Consider the following 22,057-nt stretch of genomic DNA (forward strand, 5'->3'; position numbering starts at 1 on the left):
TTTTTTTAATTTTAGAAGACAGCTTGAGAAGTGCACTATTTTACTTAACTAGAAAGTAATATTGATTTTGAAAAATAATGTTGTAGTACGATTAAAACTTCAAAACAATATTATGAGGACTAATTTCGAAGGGCAATGGTGGTCGGGGGACTATAGTTGGACGACAACGATAGTCGGACAGATCGTTGTCGATGGGCAATGAATGTGCGGAAGTTCATGATGGTTGGTGGGCGGGAAGAGAACCGACGACGGCATTGGTTGGAGAATGTAAGAGAGCTATTTGATTTTTTTTTTCTCTTCCCATCCCTCTTATGTGAAAACTTAGAGTTTATTTATACTTATTTGTTAGTGTCATGCCTAATAAATATGGAGAAGATCTAGGACAAATTCAGAGTGTTCCATCAGATGGCTAGTATCAATCTCCTCGATCATGGAGTATTCTTGGAATATTTAAATGTCATAACAATATCAAAATTAGAAGATCTTGAGCTTGTTGGATCTGTATCGCCGAGCCGCTAAATTGGTTCGATTATAAGCATGTCATATTTAGATATAATTTGATTATCCGATTGCTGCTCTGAAACTTTTAAATATGTTTTGGTCATTTGATTTCTGCTTAGTTGGGCTCATTTCAGAGTTAGTTTGATGTTATTGGTTTCATCTCTCTTAGATGTTCAATTCAGCCATATGTTTGATGGAATTCAAATTTGAATAATCCCAAATTTAATATTAAAAGCCTCGGATTCATATTTGCATCTTGATTCGTGCTTGACCAATATGAATTTTTAGTGGCATATCAATCGTGTTGATAATTATATAGTTGATTATTACAACCATCAAATCCCATGATTTTTTCACTTTGGGTTTTCTACTAATTATATATCTATTTACTCTTTGTATAAACTTTAAAATGTTCTCTTTATCCTCTTAAAATTCTAGCACGTAATGATAATGATCCAGCTGAATTTGATAATTAAAAGTCCTAAATCTAAAGCTTTAACGTAGGATATTAAAAGGAGAATAGAATTAGAACTATGTTGAATTTCATATTAATGTGGACTAATGTAGTTATAGAAAGAATACCATGGGATGCTACTTTTTGGCAGTCCAGTCAGGGCTATATTTTTTATAAAAAAAAATTCAAAAATATGTTTTAATCAAAATGGCCATACATAGGTTAAGACATCTATAAAAAAGGATCATGGGCTTCGCTTCTAATTAAGTTGCTTTTATACCAACAACAATAACATGAAGCCTTTGTCCCATTATATGGGGTCGGCTACATGAATCTTTTTTCATTATTGTGTACAGTTAAAAGTCAAATTCTCCTTTAAATCTAATAAAAAAAGATCATTTATAATATTTTATAACAAAGTCTTTTTAGGTATATCTTTAACTTTTTTAATATAAGTTAAATATAATACCTTAACTTTTCTAACCGGGTCATCGGAAGGGCAAATTATTGTGTCCGGTGTTCGGATTAGTCCAAACACCAATAAAAACATGCCACGTCACTCAAAAATACCAGGGATCAGTGCATCCGGGTGAGGTGACATTTCTGAATTGGATGTCCACATATTAGATGACCAGACATAATAATTTACCGATCAAAAGACCTCTATTTAATATGACCAAACAATCTAAGACGACTCTCTTTAAAATTATCTCTACCGGAGCTGCACAAACTTTTCACCTATATGCTGATTTGCTAAAATTGCTTTTATACCACTAAAATTTTATTTCGCAAAATACCTGTCAAATTATCTTATAAATGAGTTTTTTCTGCCCTCGGCTTTGGCGGTTCTAAACACTGCTGCTCCGCTAGCATCCGCATTGCGATTAAGAAGAATGGGAACATCCTCGGAAGGAGATCGGCCATGGCAGTCATATAACACGGTTTACACCAACGCCAAAGCCGGTATTTCAGTCCGCGTCCGTCCTCCTCTAGGAGTAAAATATCCATGTCAAGCATTTGACCATCCTTTCATTCTTCAATTCGTAGAGCTGTAGGACGCACTTTCAATACGGAAGAACGATTTTGAAATTTCTGTTTTATGTTCCATTTAGGGTTTTGGTCTGCAACAGTGGAAGATGAGAAGATAATGGAGTTTTTGATACCTAGGTTACATATTTCATTAATTCCCCTAAGAAGTTTCTGACTAATCCCTTCCAGAGGCCTGCTTTATCTCCTTTCACAGTATTTTGTCCCCGACTGTGTGTTTCTGTTCTCTTAGGAAGAGTTCTCCATCAGCAAGCTACCTTAAACTCCATGCCTTTTGCGGTCTGTCCCATTTTTTTTTCTATCAGACCGAGGAAAGAAATATAACCTCCTCTCATTTTTCTTGTTTTCTTTTTTAAAGGAACTTGGTATGGGATAGGACATAGGAGAAGAGGAAAAGCTTTTGCAGTATCTCCTTACTTTCTCCCTTAGTTTTTTTTTTTTTTTAGTTTTTTTTTGTATTTTTTTTTGAGGTGCAAAATATTATACGAAACTTTGTTGTTCTTCTGCTCGATAAGTTTTAGTGATATCAACATTTGAAGGCTATTTACTTCTCAGTGTTAGAAAAGAGAGAATATGATGATATTTTATCTCTATTGTATTGTGATTAGTACACGTATATATGAGCCTACATTTAGATAAAAATAGTGAACAAGACGATAATTCAAAATATCCTCAATAATGTGGGAATATCACAGTAATGAACAATGAAGATCCTTGCAATATATAATTTTGCACCGCAATGAAAGGAATTCAAAATATATCCTCAATAAAATGGCAAATTATTAGGTCCGGTCACCGGACCTATTTCTAGGTCCGGACATTCAATAAAAACTTGCCACGTGGATTGCGCTTTAGGTGCGCTTTAGTTGCGCTTTGACTGCGCTTTATCTGTGCTATAACTGCACTTTACCTGCTCTTTTGACTGTGATTTTTTGACTCGAAGCGTAGTCCACGTGGCAAATTTTTAGTGGATGTACGGACCTAATAATTTGCCCAATAAAATATGGCTGTACTCAGCGCTGGCACATCCAGCATTTTTTATTGCTAATCAGAACACAAAATGGAAGGGATATTCATCCTTGGAAAGCTCAGTTTAACAATAGTTTGTGCCTTGGAAATTCTTGCCTTTATAATTTATGATTGAAGCAATTGAATCAGTAAGCGAATCTTAATGGCTCTTAAAATTTTGTTGCTTGTTTTGGATGACTAAGCTTTCTTTGAAACATATATTCCCCCTTTATTTAATTTTTTATTGCAAAGGTAGCCGCTTCTCCTTTATTTATTTATTTGAATGTTGATGGTTATGTTGTGCCAAAAATGGTTCATGAGTCCGTAGTTTTTATTTCTACCGTGTGTTTTCTTACTTGATTAACATTATGGCAAGGGGGTAAGTTACCATTATAATAAAATTGAGAAAAAGATCAAAATAATCTCTTGACTCTTTATGAAGGACTAAAATAATCCCAAATTATATTAAATGATCATTTTGATCCTTAAACTCCTTAAAGAGGAATCAAAATGGTCTCATGGTGGGACTATTTTAGTTATTTTTTAAGGAGTTGAGAGATCAAATTGGTCATTTAATATATTTGAGGACTATTTTGATCTTTTATAAAAAGTTATGGGATTATTTTGCTCATTTTCTTGAATAAAATTTAACTGAACTTGTTATTATTTAAAATCTTAAATCCTTATTGATTAGCTATTACATTGATGTGATATCTTCTAATTTCTATCTTTCATTCTTGTCTTGTTTTAACTGTTGTGGTGTAGGTATGGATGGAGTTGATAAAGAGAAAGTGCAAAGAATTGTTTATGAAATGAGCAAAGGGTCAAAATATTTTGAGAATGAAAAAAGGAAGGAGGCATTCATTATGCAGAAGATTGAAAGTTTGCGTGCTCAAGTTGATAAACTTACAGACAAGGATTTTTCTCATTTTCAAATGGTGAGTGCACGGAATGTCTAGTTTTAATTGTTCTTTGTCACCTCTCTTGGTGCCTTTGTATCAATTTTGTTTGTTTTATGTGATGGAATGCATGTGATACCTTTGTAAAATTAACTTGTTAAACTATTCACTATTTATTTTTTATGTAATTGATAACATGTGAGGAATATATTTAAGAATTAACAACACTTAATAGGAATGATCGAATAATTAGGATTCATAATTCCGATTTCAAATAGTTGGTATAAGGCTAATGATGAGCACCATGAGACTAGGGTTATGAAAGGCCTAAATACTAAAACTCTCTCCCATATGATGAGATCAAATTAATTATAGTTTGAGCAATTATAGATCATTCTTGACAAGTTGAGTAAAAAAATTAAAAACAACTAGAGATAATAACTCTCAAGCGATTTATTCAAATCATGGACGCTCTAATCAAATTAGCAAGAGAAGAAGATATTACTAACTCCAAGATATTGCCTAAGGATCCCTTGTTGATGTTTAAAGAATTCCAACCGAACCGGTAAGCTAAATACCATTTTATTACTTGAAGTAGGAATCACCCCACTTAAGAAACCTCAAAATACCAATTAGAGGACCATGAACATCTATAACAGATGAAATTCAAGAATACTTCAAGTTACACCTTTCACTTGCTAACCAATCTGCAACAACATTTCCTTATTTCCATATATGGGCAAACCTTGAAGTGAAAATTAGATCATAGCAACCTTCTTTTCCCCACATCTTTAAAACTATGATCCAATCATCAGCTTCCTTACTCAAAATAAGATTTTTAATATTCATAGGATCCACTTCAATTCATTATTTCTTTATTATTCATCGAAGATAAATCTGGAAACTAAGAGCCAAAGCAGAAATCTCAACGCAGTAGGAATTCTGAAGGTCCAAATAATCATAATAAGGCAAAAACAAGAGTACCATATTCATCTTTTAACGGTCCAACCACAGCAGCTTCACCAGGACTTCCTTTCAATTTGAACCAACGGGGTTCAGGCTTACACCACAACACAAACCTTTGGTTAACATGAATTTGGACTTCATAGCTTGTGTAAAATACCTACAGCACATTGCTTTATCTCTTTAAACATGCATAAATCAAAAAAGCTTTAAGGAGCATTATGATCTGATTGTCCACTTGTCATATAACGCTAGCATCCTAGCATAATTGACAGGTTTATCTCTTTATTTTTTGCATCGTTATGTTCACCCCACAAGAACCTTAACATAGAGTGGGATTAAACATCTCATGTGTCTAGGCTTTTAACTCCAGTCAACGAAGTTCTCCAAGTGCTCAAAATCCTTGCAACAGAAACAACGTCAGTAAGATTAACAGAAAGCAATCCAGAATAAACTGACCGAACCTGTTTAGGAATATGCCTATTCCAAAAAATATGATCAACAGATACAACTCAAGCAGCATTGACACTTTGATGCCAACTGAAAGCTAAATTTCTGTAATCTCACATTCACAGGCAAAGCATCATTAACCAATATCCAAGCAAATAGTAACAATAGACATCTACCAGAACAAATTGTAATCATTTCCTAGGCCTATTTAAAACGCAGCATGACATTTGAAATTTCAAGAATTTAAAGAACTAAATGTTGAGGTAGGAGAGAAGCAAGCTTATTAACATCCCAGGAGGCCAAGATGCAGCTAAAAGAAATATGCTACCTTAGAAGAATGAAAAGTCTCGGGAACCAACAAAGCAAGGGGTTTATGACCAAATATATGTCTTACCTAAATATAACATTGTCAAATCCAACTCCCCAACTTACAGATTTCTCAACAGCATCTCTATTTTGGCTAAGATTTCTAAATTAAAGAAACCTAACCCCATACGGATACCAACATGGAATGATTACCGTTGCAATAATTATCCCTCAAGAAATTAGACCTTAACCTGCTTTGAGACCTACAGTTTCTCTCAATTTGATTGCAAATGGTTGACTTAAGTCTTTCATAGTTCCAAATCACAGCTATAGGTAACCAAAGCTTATTTCCTTGCACCCAATTAATCGTTTTATGACTTCCATTTTCACTTAAAAGAAATCCACTAAACAAACTTTTAAGTTTATCAATAATTGCTTCAGGAGGATCCAAAACCTGAATTAAATAAATGGGGTAGCGCACAAAACACTCCTCAACGAAGTTATATGACCTCCACGAGAAAGAAGATTATGCTCTCAGCTATAAATTCTATTTTGAATATGTTTAATAAGCTCACCATAATGAAAGATTCTCAATTAATCCTTAAACAAAGGAAGTTCAAGATATTAAAGGGGAGATTCTGCTGAACAAATCTGGCAACTCTAGCTTTAGAAGCAAGTCGAGAAAAGGCCAAATTCTTAGGAACCACAAATCCACTTTTAGCTCTATTAATAACAAGACCTCAAGCCTCTTCAAGACTATCTAAAACCTCATTAGTCTTTGCGCTAAATTCTTAGATGTTCCAAAGTTGTGAAAATTTTCCCAGCTTAAAGGTGCAAATGCGAAACCTCTCTTCATGTTGGCGAGTCGTAGGATTAATTTGATTGAACCAAATCTCACTAAACTATGAGATATTGCGAATTATATGTAAAAGATTTTTGATATTTTTGTCCTCAACGTCATGAAGGCCTTTGAAAATCTGCTGGTCAGAGAAGAAAAGTTTTGTTACAGTAGGACTGTTTTTGGAAGGGAAATGGAGTTAGCAGATATGTTGCATCCACCCAGTTCATATTATATGGTGATACTTTCAGATAAATATCAACTTGTTTTTTTCAGCTATATTTGGTATGAGAAAACTAGATGTGCAAGATCAATAACTTCTCCGAGTTACCAAACCAGCGCTACCAACTTCTCGTCTTATTGTTATAACCGCATCAATACTAGGAATGCTATTGGTACATCTTGAATATGACTTTCATTTTTTAACATTTATTTATTTATTTATTTTTTACTTTCATTTTTAACATGTAACTACTGTAGTTTATAAATTTTAGAGCAGTTGTTTTATTTCATCTGTTTGTTTGAAGCTCAAGTGTCTGCGACACATGTTAACTAAGTATTCTTTTGCAATGATTTGATCTACATGTTGTAAATTATGCTCAGACTAGTTCATGATTTAAGATAACCAAATAATAATGTATTATTTGACATTTTAGGAGTAGCTATGTTGGTTGCAAGTGTTTAATATGAGAATATCTCATTGTAAGAAATCTGTAAACTAGAGCTAGCATCTTATGTATCTTTCAATTGGAATGAGAGATGAATTCATAAAACTGACCACAAATAGTTAGGATAAAGTTAATGATGATGATGGTGTAATTGTATCTCATTATTTTTCATAAAATATGTTGAATATCACTTTTTCATAAGAGTTTTCTGTTTATTTCAGTACATGAGTTAGCATGCATTTCTGGAGTAGTATTTCAAACTCAAACCCAAATATTTCTTTATCGTTGATTCATGGAGATATTTTGACCGTTCACAATACAAATGTACATATACTCTTATTGGTTGATATATCATTTCAGATTGCCAATAAAAAGATCTTAGAGTTGGAAGCTTCACGTGATCTTTCAAAGGTTTGGCTGCATACTGATATGGATGCCTTCTATGCTGCCGTGGAGACATTAGAGAATCCATCATTGCGGGGAAAGCCTATGGCAGTTGGTAGCTTGTCCATGATTTCCACTGCAAATTACGAGGTGAAGTTCTAGTGCAATATTGCTAGTGTTAGAAAGCCATTCTTAGACTTGGATTTGGATATGTGAACCTTGGTAGAAATATATCTTCTAATTGCTGTAAAAACATTCATTCATGATTCAGGCTCGTAAATTTGGCGTTCGTGCTGCAATGCCTGGCTTCATTGCATGTAAATTATGTCCCGATCTGATCTTTGTGCCAACAAATTTTGAAAAATATACTTTCTACAGTGAATTGGCAAGAAAAGGTCAAATTTATAAAATTTTGAAAAGTTGTTTTACATAAGTGGTGGTTCATTTCCAATTTGTTTAGCTGATTATTTTTTTCAGTCTTTAGGAGATATGATCCTGACTTTATTTCAACAAGTCTCGATGAAGCTTACCTTAATATAACTGAAGTATGCATCAATAGGGAGATTAGCAGTGATGAAGTAAGTATTGAATAGATAGGTTTTTCATCCATAAATTTATCTGCTATACTGTATGGCTCTTTCAGGTGTCAGTTTTCTACGACGTAACTGATACTGGTCCCTCATTTCCTTGCCTCTGTTCTCTGCAAAGGTTGCTGGCGAACTCCGGAATGCTATTTTTGAGGAAACTGGTCTGACGTGCAGTACTGGAGTGGCACCCAATCTCATGCTTGCAAAGGTGTTGTCATGAAATTCATTTAAGTTAAAGCATGTGGTTAAAGCATGAGGAAGATATATGATAGTGATAAAATTATTAGGTTGACAAAACTGCCCAAGCATTTTGCTTCTTCTGTTGTGCATGATGAGAGGTCAAGCCTAACCTCTATTAAGAAATCAAAGATTGAGTAGGGAACAAATAGTGATGTAGAACAAAAAAAAGCAAGTTTTTGTTTTTATTTTATTTTGCATGGCTATTGGTCATGAAAAATGGGAAGAAGTATGTTTATTTGATTTAGCTTTCCATCAAAAGTTATTTTCCTTCATCTTATCAAATTAGTGTATATTTTGTCATTCAAAATATGGGACCTCCATGTTTGTCATCCCATGCATGGCCCACATTATTTCACTTCTAGATTTTAAAACATGGAGAGTTGCTTCAAGATTAATTCAAAGCATGGAGAATTGTTCCCAGATAAATTCCAAGTATCAAGAAATTAATTCAAGGTATTTAGTAGGAGTATTAATTTAAGAGTGGTTACCCACTTAATGAAGAAATGCATTCTCATAGATGGAATGATTGACCCATGCATGCTTGGAATTTCAAATATAAAAGTTGAAAATTGTAACACCCTATGATACCCCTTATTAGTAACGTAGAGTGTCATAGAACTGAACTTAACTTCATTCTCAACATATGATACTTTTATATCATTTGAATAGTTGTATAAAATATATACTGACAATTACATCTACTGAATGAACGGAAGATTAATGATTAATGGATAAACTCCATGAAAGGAAGATTAATGATTTGTATAAATTACTTAAGGGAAAATGTCCTGAAGAAATCCAACGAATAACTACAAACCCTGTTATAGAGAAAAAAGTAGCTATCATCCCTTTTTCTGACGAATTATGTAATCCTTCGATTTCGTATACTAAGAAGTTCATCAAATGAATCATAATCACAATTGAGATGATCGAAAAGGAAATATGAGTTAATATATGTTCTAAGGTTTCAAATATCATAAAGAAGAGTCCCTTTTCAATAATTGAAATCGGGAAGTATCTAATTCCAATTACCTCACAATAATACATACAAAGCCACTAAGAAAATCATAATGTTTCATCACATTTAAATAGCTTACATACCTTATAAGAAGACATCACAAACACTTCTAAAAATAAAACCTAAAGCTTCCAACACTTGCCTAATCGGTCTCCACTTTCTTTTTATATTTTCCTGTAACAATAGCCAGTATAAAATAATTGACGAGCTATGAGACTCATAAATTTATGCAAATTAAATAACAATTTAAATGCAATATTATAAGAAGTCACAATCTTGAAATCATAATTGAATAAACTTAACATTATTTGCAAAACATCAAAAATCATATTTGTGATTAACCTTTAATTCTTTTGAAGTTTGTACAAAATATCAATATTAATCTTATAAAGAATTGACTAAACTTACATAAGAATGTTCAATGGAGCCTAGGTAAAAGACGAAATTTGAAACACCTAGGCAAACTCTACTCAAAGCCTATCCTCATGTTCGGTTCATATCATCAAATCTTCCACCTAAAGTTTTTGGGTGCTCTGCCTTTGTTCATATCTATTCACAAGATAGGAGCAAGCTTGACCCAAGATTAAAAAAAATGCATCTTTATTGGCTATTCCTGGACCAAAAGAGGTTACAAATGCTTTTGACTTACTTCTAGTAAGGTATTTGAAACCATGGATGTCTCATTTTTTTAAAACAACTCATACTTTACTAGTTCTGAAATTCAGGGGGAGAGTGATGGAGAATTTCAAACTTAGGAGTGAAATTTCTTATTATACAATCATACAGAGTCCAGTCAAAATCAACAAATATCAAAAGAAATCTAAATAACGAGTATTTTTAAGGTATATTTGCTATGTCACAACCTCCACCCATTAGTCCCAATTAATCCTTACAAAGAGCAGCAATTAAAGAACAACAATATGTATACTCAAGAAAAAGAAAGAAAAATCAACATATGCAGAATAGTGAGACACTTCTTGTACCTGTTAAATCTCCTTCAATGGATCTACCCATGCGCATCCTCACCTTCAAACACTGACATTTTCAGCTTCCTATCCTTCGGATCTTCCCCACCCAATTTCCCCTTCCGCTCCCCATGCCTACCATTAAACGAGCATTGGGTCTCTCCATGGTTCTCTCTCCTCCCTTCTCCTTTCATACCCCTCTCTTCCTTCAAATTCAGCCTGCCTATTATTTTCTTCCCATTCCCTCCTACCTCTGTATCCATCTCCCTTCTCAGTAGAGGCTCAAGGTGGAGTATTCCATCCTCTCCTAAAATTTCCACCTCTTCGTCACCCCTTGGCATGCCATTTCCCTGATCCCCCCTTACGTCCGGTGGAACTGCATTAGTTTGAAACTCTAACATCCGTTTCATCATCTCCTCTAGATTCCCAAACCTTCCTTCCAGCGCTGAAAAACACTCATTCAACGATCCCACATCCGTTTGTAGTTGCCCTACTTGCCCTTCCAACTTTTCTTCCAACGCCTCAACTCTTCTCCCAACCATTGGTCCCAAAAACTTGCTATGATATCAATTTGATATGTTTTGGATATCAAATCAGCACCCAAAATAGCCACTAGAGAAAAATCAGCGTCAAATAGCAAAAAACAACCACTAAAATTAAGAGAAGACAACAATGGTATGCATGAGTAACAAAGCTGAAATAATAATCTTCAATCAGAAAAATACATGATACAATTGATTCACTGTTGGAGAGGTGAATAGACTCTCCCCTAATTTCCTAGCAGCAACTAGGAATCCAAATTCACCTAAGAAAAACCACTTCAGAAAATTCTTCACATATTCCCTCTCATATACAAACTTTCCCCCTTAAAATCAGCCCTAGTCCCACCATAAATGCACATCACATTTCCTCCAATGATCTCCCCTTAAACTTTGCCCACCATAAATGCACCTCACATTTCCTCCAATGATCTCCTCTTAAACTTTTTCCTTCTATGGGTCTAAAATGAGGTGCTGGGACCAACAAAACAAGAGCCAAAAGGCTATCAATTGCAACAAAGTGACATTTTGCATGTCTATCTTCCTAATCTTGGAAGTGGATCTTGACCAACTTGCATGGTTTCCCCTTGATCAGGATATACACATTCCTTGCATGGTTTCCCCTTGATCAGGATATACACATTCCTTCGTGTTGCTATTAAGCCTTGGAAGCTCCTACATGGCAACATCCACCTTTGACTCAAAGTGATTCTCCTCGTTGGACATTGATAGGAAACACTTGTAGATCTCAAGTATTTCCCATCAATCTTCATAAAACAGTGAGAAATTCATTCGAAATCCAATGAAATCCAAGAAAAATAGTAGATTTTATTGCAATAAATCAACTAACGGAAGAAAAACAAACAAGATACAATTGATCCTCAATTCGAGAGGAGGATCGATCTCTCCCAAATCTCTAGACGCCGCTAGAGCCCAAAAGTACCTAAATCTAAGAGATCTCAAATTTCAGCCAAATTCAAGATACCCTAACCCTAGGAAAACAAAGTATTTAATGCATACAAATTAGAAGGAAATCCCTAAACAGTCCCTACATTCAAATTTCCCTCCCAAATCCCTAAAAAATCCTTCCTAAACTGCTTTGTTTGCTTCGGCGGTGTGTGTTGCTAAAGCAGGAGGCGGAGGCTTCCGCCTCGTTCTCGCTTGGGCAGGTCCCGCGTGGACATACTAGACCGGTCTAGCAATACTCCCCTCCCGAAGATTCACCTCGCCCTCAAGGTGGAGATATGCTCATGTTCCCGTGGAGGTGACCATCCTTGTGGTGGTTGAAAATCCTTACCAAATTGCTGAATTAAGGGCTACCCTGAAAGAGAAACATCCCCTCTCTCCTCCATCCTGATCACATCTAGCTTTTGTAGTCCCACCATATAATCTTTCCCCACCTTTTGTAGGCTCCTAACCATGGTCTTAAGTGATACCATGGCTTTGGATAGCCCTGCATCTCCTCTTATAATCACCTTTCTCCCGTCCACCATTAATTCCATCGTGAGTGCTCCCCAATTGTCCTTGGTTTCCCCCAAGGTTTGCAACCATTTCATTCCCAAGATGACATTAGTACTTCCTAACTCTAGTGGGAGAAAATTCTCCCTTACCTGAATCCCCTGGATGGTCATCACTACTCCTCTACAGATCCCCTGGCCTTTCTCCACCTTCCATGTACCCATCATCACCTCATAATAACTGGTGTCCACCAATTTCAATCCCAGTTGGTTGACGACTTGAGTGGAAATGAAATTATGGCTAGCCCTACTGTCAATCAAAACAACTACCTCCATGCCTGTTATTTCCCCCTTCACCTTCATCGTATGATTCGAAGTGAATCATACTACTGAATCTAGGGAAACTTCGACCAGATCCAAATGCAACTTCTCCTCCATCTCTTCTTCTAATTCCCCCTCACCTTCCTCTTCAGTTTTCCCGTCATCACAGACTGTGAGAACCTGAAGAGTTCGGTCCTTGCACTGATGTCCTGACGTATACTTCTCCTTGTACCTGAAACACAACCCCTTTGCCCTCCTCTCCTGGATCTCTTTCTCTGTCAGCCTCTTGAAATTTTTTCTACTCCCTCCTCCTACTGGCTTCTCCCTGGTGTCTCATTAATGTTACCTGATGCAGGCCCCTTGGGTGCTAGAAGAGTGGTCGTCGTTCTGTAAGAGCCTCATGAGCTGTTGCTCCTGGCTCTCTTCTCTAGATTCTTCAGATTTTTCACCAGCTGGGCCAACTTCATGGCCTCCCCCAAGTCACGAGGCATCAATACCTTCACTGTTGCTCGGATCTCCGCCTTCAACCACTTCATGAAGTCCCCCTCTATACCGTATCTGATACTCGCTCCACCCTACTGGCTAGGTGCTCAAACTATTCCTGGTAGCATGCTATTGATCCCTCTTGTGCCAAAACAAAGAATTGCTCATAGAAATCTCCTTCATGGTCGGTTTGATAACGTTTGTGGGTCTCCGAAAGGATTCTGCTCGTGTGGTTCGGATGCAAAGAGCACGATCACACTGCCCCGTAGGACGAAGTGGTCGTAGACCTTTACAAGCGACACAAGCAGGCCGATGGAAGAGCAGATGGAGTTATATATACGATTAACCATGGAGGATAGCGACTTTCACTTACCAACCTCGATGGATAATAATATCTATAACCCAAAAGTTCACGAGATTTCCCCCATTCGATACATCAGCTCGAATGGGGTTTATTTGATTGTGGGGATCGATTTCCTACGGGCGCAAGCCCCCGTAGTTAATTATATCTTAGACCTTGATCTAAGAAAACTCTCGATTAAGGATGTTGTATTATTCACTTCTTAATTTGGTGCACAGATAAAGTTCCTAAATTCTACTCCAAAGATTCTCTTCTATTTATCTTTAATGATGATTAGACCTTTTTGAGTGGATAAAGATATGATTAAAATTTTGAGTTTAAAAGATCAAAGATCAAATTACTATCTTAAGAGAAAAGACATACTCAAAACACACCAGAAGAAAGGAGACCCACTGAGGGATGTACAACCTGGACTTATGCTTGCCTGGAGTGAGCTGCCAGCTAACATCCTAAACACAATCAATCGCCCTATATGTATACAAGATAGGAAGGCTATATCCTAGGAAATCAAGGATTCGTAGTTTAAAAGATTTCAATCATGGACTCTACAATATGCGAAAGAATGTACCTAGCTGACGGCATGTTATAAATGCAGGAACAGATACAAATAATACCTAGATCTAGTTAGATGTGATTGCGTGTAGAAATGATTAATGTGAAGTAGGTGCTATAAAAACGAATGCATGGCATGTCATCAGAAAGTACGGAAAAAATATAACACTACACCCCTTTTTTAAGGTGACCCTCCAGGCAAGGTACTCCGCACGAGAAAGCATTCAAACGGTTGCCCATACTAGCATCATAATTTAGGTGGCTACTCTACAGGCCTAATGACCTAATGGTCTCTATAGGCTCACAGAAAAAAAAAGAAAGAAAAGGGGGGGGGGTTATCGTACCCAAAACTGGGAAAGGCCAAAATCCTAAGCGATGAACTACTTCGTGTGGGAAATAACGCATGCCCAATGGCACAAGTAGTGGCCTACTCTATCAAGCCTAAATGGACCTATATGGTCTCTAGGCTCACAGAAGGGGGGCAAGCTTTGGCCTATAGGCCAAAGTCTTCGTCAGTGAACTAACCTATAGGCTGACTACCTAAACATGCTAGAATACCTATTACAAGTTGTGTGTGATGTGTAGCTGTTCGATACATAAGTAGAGTTTAGGTGTCAAAAAATCATACCTGAGCGTGCACCAGCCACTTAATTCCAAGCAAGCAAATTGTCCATTGATTCTTTGATCGTGTAAGACCCGGTGTAGTACCTCGCAAAATAAGATAAAAGCAGAAAGAAGATATATGAAGCGTAGATGCCATTCGGAAAGAAAATGCAGGTAAATAACAAAAAGTATAGACTAACAGAAAATTAAATATAGCTAACAAAGAAATATTAAATATAACAAAAAATTTTTCAATAACTAATTATTATAGAACATGTTTTCATATTTTAATAGGTTTAGGAGTCTATAAGTTGAAATAAGACAATAAATAGGAGATAGTTAGAAATGCCAAAGGAAGAACAAAACTACAAAATACCAATAAAAGAGTAGGAAGCCAATGAATGAGAAGGACAAATATAAAGGAATTTGTGGCATTTGATTAATTGTACATGCTTTTTCAAGCCAAGCATGTCTCTAAAAACACACCCTTCACTCCTATTCAATGTAAATGAACAGAGAGAGAAGGGGTTTTAATGCCTATTATCTATCCCACGATCCAAATACAGCCCTTAGATATATTTGACTCGACTACTCAACTACCCACTAATACCCTGCTAAACAAAATAACTCACCAAAAATAAAAAGAAAACACACCTCCCGAAATCAAAACAAAACAAATCCTTTTCTTTGCAATCTCCCAAAACTCCTCCTTTAGAAACAAATATGAATCAATAGAGACAATCCATACACTAATCATTAACTTGTTTCTAAGAAGCGCTACTAAAGGACATTACTACTCAAAGCAAGTCACAAAATATTAGAAGCTCAAAGACTCTCTATGAAAACTTCTAAACAAGTTGAATACTACACAAGACGCTACAAAAATACATCTTACAAAAGAAACTTTTCAACACAAAGAGCAATCGAGTGTTTTATGTTAGATGTGGGAGATAAAACAATTAAAAATTTTCTATATTTCAGAAAATTTCAATTTAAAACTCGCTCCGTCGTAAAACAGTTCACCAAAACTCTGTAAACTTTCTAATACGAAAACCGAATTTAAAACCAATCATTCATCACTTTTAACATAAGCAAATCAAAGTGCTTTTTCCTAAAACACAAAGGAAATCCATATAAACTACCATTCTAACATTGCATATTCATCACATTATAGTCATACAACAAGGAATGTACCTTTCAATGGTTCATATAAATCCACCACATAGTAAGAAAGCACCCACGTACATATAAGAAAGAGAAACCAAACGAAGATGCTCATTACTAATAACATCATAAAGCTCAAATAAGTATACACGATACAGTTGAAACGACAAATTGCTCATAAATTATCTCTCTCAAATGCTTCCAATGGTTGGGAATAATTAAGACAAAACATAGTTTAAGAAATGAGAAAAAATAAAATGTATACTTCTCTCAAAATCAAGCGGAGCACAATGACAAACATAAAATTCAATCCAAGCTATAAATCACAGTGAAAGATAAGAGTTTAATGCATGAATAAAGACCTTTGCCACATTCAAGAGCTATATTTTAACCGATATCGACATAATGTTGAGCACAAATCCTATTGGCCGAATCGTACGATTATGCACTTGAATGAAACACACAACCAGCTATTATAGGGACTTTTCCAACAACATCGTCCAGTAATCACATAATTCAAGGTATTCAATAACACACTATTCCTCCAACCCAAAAGCATCTTTAAATCATTGAAACCAAGTGTAAAAGCCCACTTTCTCTTTCTTTTTAATAAAATCACTGAAGCATACAACTGCCTTCATTAAGTGTCCCTCATCAAAGCAACTAAAATACAAATGTCTGCATAACAAAACTCTTAATGTAACAATAACTAGTGAGGTAGAAAACCACTTCTCATAAATAGTGTCATTATCTCACAATCATGTTTAGTCCATTTCAAAACAAATTCTGCATTCAAGAACTTCCCAACATCCATAACATAGCAATTTCTTTTCATATGGGTAGAATCGATCCAAGTATACATACTTCACAAACGTAGGAGTCGATTTCGATGGAGAGCATCTCTCTATTTTTTAGACACAAAATCGAATGACAAGTCAAAAGTTTCGTGGTAGGGAGATCTATTGAAACAACAAAAATAAGAGAGCCATCATTCTTCCAAATGTCAAAATGCAAGATTACAAGCTACTCTTGGTAACCACAAAGAACGTTTAGCGGTGTTAAAATTCAAAGAGCAATCTTGGTAAAAATCAGAAATAACTTTTAAACAACCACAACCCATTCCACATAATCCTTTCTCGTAAAAGAGTGTCAGAATTCTCATTATCTTGAACATTGTGAATTCGGAGAGGGATGATCACACAGCGAATCAACTTTTTGCTATTCTTTGAAGAGGTAAGGAAACTATCTCTTTCTCAAAACCTATATAACTGGATTTAAATAAATCCTCTCAGATTGTAACACATAAACCCTCAAAACCTCTATGATGAATACAGCAACCACGATATGCTCATAAGAAAATCCGCCAAGTTTTCAAATTGATCGAATATCAATAATGCGAAAGCAACCTTGCTAAATGTCTCTAATTCATCCCATCATGAAAATTTCTAATGGAATTAAAATATGCAAGAAGCCAACCAATTGAGATAAGTTCTTATAGTAACAACAGTGATAAAAGTGGCAATGTAGAGATATAGCTTCAAGAAGAATGACTCATGTATATACATGCACTTAACAGGGAATGCCATGATCCCTTCCTATCTGCACACCAAGTTCTGAACCATGCATTGCATAACGTAAACTAATGGTGAATACATATTTTTGCCTATAAAAGTTAAGGCTTCAAACAACATAAATCAAATCATAGGCTTTGCTCGTTAACTGCGAACTCAACCATGAAATAAGCCTCACAGACATGCTTGATTACTTTGAATAAGTACCAAAGAAATTAAACATAACTCATGCCACACCTATTTGTTTAACAGAATAAGACTCAAGGCATTCAATTTTTCACCTAAAAGACGAATTGAAGTTTTGGCTACATGAGTACGTCGGTTCGAAACAAGCAGAAACAAATTTATGCAAAGAAGAACTTATCTTCCTATTGACACAAATCCTGTTGCTTTGGAGGAAGGTTGGTCGACTAGAGCAGAGATTCCAGCGACTAGACTTGCATTGGGCTCGGCTGGGAAGGTGGAGCTGGGTCGTCGGGTTCGGTCCGGGAGAGGAATCGGGCGGAGGCAAGGCTTCGGCTTGAGATCCTAGAGTCTGGTCCGAGCAGAGGAGAAGAGCAGCGGGAGGGAGCTTCGATTTCGCCTGGCTTCCGCGAACCAGAGGGAGAGAGAGGTCGACGGAGAAAGAGGGGTCTTCGGCCTCTGGTGTCGTGCAAACCACAAGGAGATCGGAGGAGGAGGCTTCGGCCTCTTGGTCTTTGCAAATCGAGAACAAGGGAGAGAGGGGGAGACGAAAGGGACGGCCGCCCGAGAGAGAGAGAAAAAAAAAGCAGCGGCTTTCCTTGGGAACTCGAGAGATACCCCGTGAGATGGGGGATTCCGCCTTAGTTAGGGCACGAGAGGGAAAAAAAAAGGAAAATCAGAGCCGTCCAATCAAATTCTTGATCCAACGATGGGATTCAAATTGGCTTGGAAAGTTGATTAAGTTTTGATTAGGATTTAGCTACACTCAAGGGAAGAAATTAGGTTCAGACTGAGACAGGTTTGGTTCGCTCCGGGTCACCTCAAAGTCGCCTCGACTCGACCCAAAATTAATTCAATAAAATAATACAAAATAAAATCAAACTAAAATTAATGTTGATTCGAATCGAGTCAGGCTCGACGAGGCTCGATCAATTCAATCAAACGCGTCCGATGGCAAATCGGGAGAAAAATGAGGTCAACAACGTTCTATATGCAGTCCTTGAATTCCTCCAATCCTTGATAGATCTCCCTGGTCTCTCCACTGGTACCATGACAGTGCCTTCCCCTCCAAACATAGGGTTGCTGCTGTCAGCTTCTCCTCATCCGTTAGCCCATTAATGACAAAGTAACTCTCCACCCTATAGATCCACTCATCCACCCATATGCATCCTCCCCCTTGAAGATAGGCATCTTCAACTTCCTCACCTTATGATCTCCACCATTCCCCCTCATTCCTCCATAGCTTCCACTCTCCCAAGTGCTCGACCCACCCCACTTCTCCCGGTCCTCCCTTGCCCTACCATAGCCCAAACCCTATTCGAATTACCCTCTTCTTTCTTCAAAATCAGCACCTCGGCGACCATAATGTCCATCATGGCATTCTCAATCAGCACTTGCTCTGTCTCTCCATACCCATGCCTTTCCTCATACCTATCTCCTCTATCCTCCCTCTGGAAAGGCTCCAGATAGGGTTTCCTTCTTTCTCCCTCAACGATTTTCACCTTATCTTCCTCTCTACGAATTTCAGAATTAGTGTTTTTTCCTTCCTCCCCTTTTGCCACGGAAGCTGCCGTTTGGTTGTATATGTCCAATATTTTCTTCATCATATCCTGAAGATCGGCTACTTGTCCTTCCATGGAGAAAATCCTTTCCTCCACCGTTGTCTTAATTTGGTTCATCTCCCCTTTAAGCCTTTCTTCTAGCGTATCAACTTTCTTGGCCGCCATCTCGATCCGAACTTTTGTAAATCCAAAAATTCCGGATTTGGATTACAAAATAGCAACTTCGTCCTTTCCCGACTAAAAATCAGTCGCTGAAATTCATCAAAATTAGCCTACGAACGGTCCCAAGACTTGCTCTGATACCAATTTGATAGGAAACACTTGTAGATCTCAAGTATTTCCTATCAATCTTCTTAAAACAGCGAGAAATTCTTCCAAAATCCAATGAAATCTAAGGAAAATAGTAGATTTTATTGCAATAAATCAACTAACGGAAGAAAAAAAAAACAAGATACAATTGATTCTCAATTCGAGAGGAGGATTGATTTCTCCCAAATCTCTAGACGCCGCTAGAGCCCAAAAAAAACCTAAATCTGAGAGATCAAATTTTAGCCAATTCAAAATGTGCTAACCCTAGGAAAACAAAGTATTTAATGCATACAAATCAAAAGGAAATCCCTAAACAGTCCCTACATTCCAATTTCCCTCCCAAATCCCTCAAAAATCCTTCCTTAAATGCTTTGCTTGATTCGGCGGTGCGTGCGGCTAAAGCAGGAGGCGGAGGCTTCAGCCTCATTCGCGCTTGGGCCGGTCCCGCATGGACCGGTCTAATAGACATTTTGTGTTGAGGAAAGATCCCACGGATATGCCATCATATTTAACTAAAATCTTATTACTTTAATGGGTACAAAGCCCTGCTAAGTTTATTCTGCAACTGGCTCTCACATATGTGGATTTCTTGTTAGCTGCTATAAATTATTATTTTAGATGCAGATTGTAAGTAGCTTTTTATGGTGATACGTCCCTTTTATATTATAAATTTGAACAATCTACAGTTCCCAATTAAAATCTTCCAAAAAATTTATAGACCAATGAGGGTTCAGTTGTGGGTTCTACGTTCAATTTTTCCCTTATCGAAGCAATGTTTGGGAGTTTTTTGGAGAGTTTTTCAGGAGGCAAAGCATTTTTTATTTAGCATCGTGAAATTAAACTATGGGACAACCCATTTAGTTGGCATAAAGCTATGAACGTTGATGTTGAAAGGGTTAAATGCCATCGCTATACTAAACGCAGCTTTTGGTTGGAAAAACACCCTTTTGGTGTGTTTTCGTTTGGCTTGTCTTTTTACTAACTTTCAATTATAGTTTCCCCTTGATGGCTTGCCATTTTAACCTTGACTTATTATTTTTTTCCTTCTCATCAAGGACAGAAGACCTGCTATTAGCTTCAGTTTTGTCAAACTCGACATCATTTTGGTCTTCTTGGAAGTTGATATTAAATATCTATGATGTTTATGATATATATGTTGAAGTAATTGTTTATTCTATTTCTCTTGCTGCTTATTCTATTTCTCTTGTTTCTTTGTTCAATCTTTAGGTTTGCTCAGACATTAATAAGCCCAATGGACAGTTCATACTGCCAAATGACAGGAAGGCTATCATGACCTTTATATCATCGCTTCCCATCCGGAAGGTATCCTGTCATGTTCTTCTTAAGTCTATCTCACTAGAATTTAGAGAGTTCAATAATTTTTTTATTCTTTTCAATGTTTCACTGTTTTTAAGATCGTCTGAAGGAATTATTTGATTGAATGCATATTTTGATGTAATAGCATTTTTTGAGAGTAGGCATAATTATTAAAAGATACTAAATTTTTCTCTAACAATATTGAAGGCATTATGAATGATGTCCTGCCGAAAGTTTAGCTGAAGCAGGCAAAGCTAGTACATGCTGGAAAAAGATTCCTGATTGGCTAAACTATATTTAAAAACTATAACAGTGAAGAAAATAGTTGCCTTTATTTTTTGGAAAATCCTGGTACCTGTCATGAAGTATTGACTATTTTTTCATCTCAGACAATCTATTTATCACTCTACTTTATAGTCCTGCCAAGTTTTTGCTTGAAAAATGACTACTTTACAACTGTCGATGTATGTTGTATGTTGTATGTTGCATGAAGTTGCTGAAGAACAAGATTATTTCATGATAGTGCTTCTGTGCGCCTAAAGTTTTGTTAATTATGATTTAATGCCTTCATACCCTTAGAATCAGGTCTGCTATCTGTATGAGATTATAAATGTCCTTTTTGGGGCTGCTTCTGCAGTTCCATCTTACTTTGCCACCTCATTTTGGTTTATGATTTTAAACTTATATTTAGGTGTACAGTTAAAGTTTCACTACATCAATTTTCATGCTGTATTGAGAAGTGCGCATGGTGATTTTTTGTTAAAAAATATTTGAAGTATATATTCAAGCTATTCTTTTCAGAATTTTCTTTTGCTGAGTACTAAATGGGCTGTTATCAGTGGAAAATAATGTCATGTTTTGATTGCTCATGACTTCTAAGCAAAATACCCAAGATTCAATGGACATTTGAATAAAATTTAAACTATTTTATCCAAATTCCAAGAAGTTTTAGCCAGGTAATCTTCCTTTTGAAAAAAAATTGTGCGTCTACCAGAGCTTTTCCTTATTATGTCAGTAGTATGCTTTGATATTGGCTATATTCTTAGTCTTATCCATTTGCTTCAACAGAGCATATGTGATTAATGTTGGTATTATTTTTCATTCTTATTTTTTGCATCGAATCTAGGGAATTTACAACCTTTTACTTCCATTGTTTTGGTTATCTTTTAGGCTCCAACAATAATCTTATAGATATTCATACAATTTAATGCTAACAAAACTTGTGCTTTAAGCTTTACTATTAACAACAAAGGCCTGCTATAGGATTGATCAATCTACTCACATCTCATGATTTTTTTTTCTTTTAT

General features: G+C 36.3%; 1 protein-coding gene across 1 annotated transcript in view; it reads left to right on the plus strand.

Moving 5' to 3' along the window:
- The first annotated feature begins 1,766 nt into the window (after nucleotides 1-1,766).
- LOC110116304 (calcium-transporting ATPase 10, plasma membrane-type-like) overlaps nucleotides 1,767-22,057 on the plus strand; it is a 59,051-nt gene continuing 38,760 nt past the window's right edge. Inside the window, 7 exon segments of the mRNA XM_028694937.1 lie at nucleotides 1,767-1,918; nucleotides 3,776-3,948; nucleotides 7,495-7,668; nucleotides 7,790-7,913; nucleotides 7,996-8,096; nucleotides 8,227-8,313; nucleotides 20,661-20,756. Coding sequence (XP_028550770.1) covers nucleotides 1,849-1,918; nucleotides 3,776-3,948; nucleotides 7,495-7,668; nucleotides 7,790-7,913; nucleotides 7,996-8,096; nucleotides 8,227-8,313; nucleotides 20,661-20,756 — 825 coding nt within the window. The 5' untranslated portion in view covers nucleotides 1,767-1,848.

The sequence above is a fragment of the Dendrobium catenatum genome, unplaced genomic scaffold, assembly GCF_001605985.2.
Source record: "Dendrobium catenatum unplaced genomic scaffold, ASM160598v2 fragScaff_scaffold_601, whole genome shotgun sequence".
NCBI lineage: Eukaryota > Viridiplantae > Streptophyta > Magnoliopsida > Asparagales > Orchidaceae > Dendrobium > Dendrobium catenatum.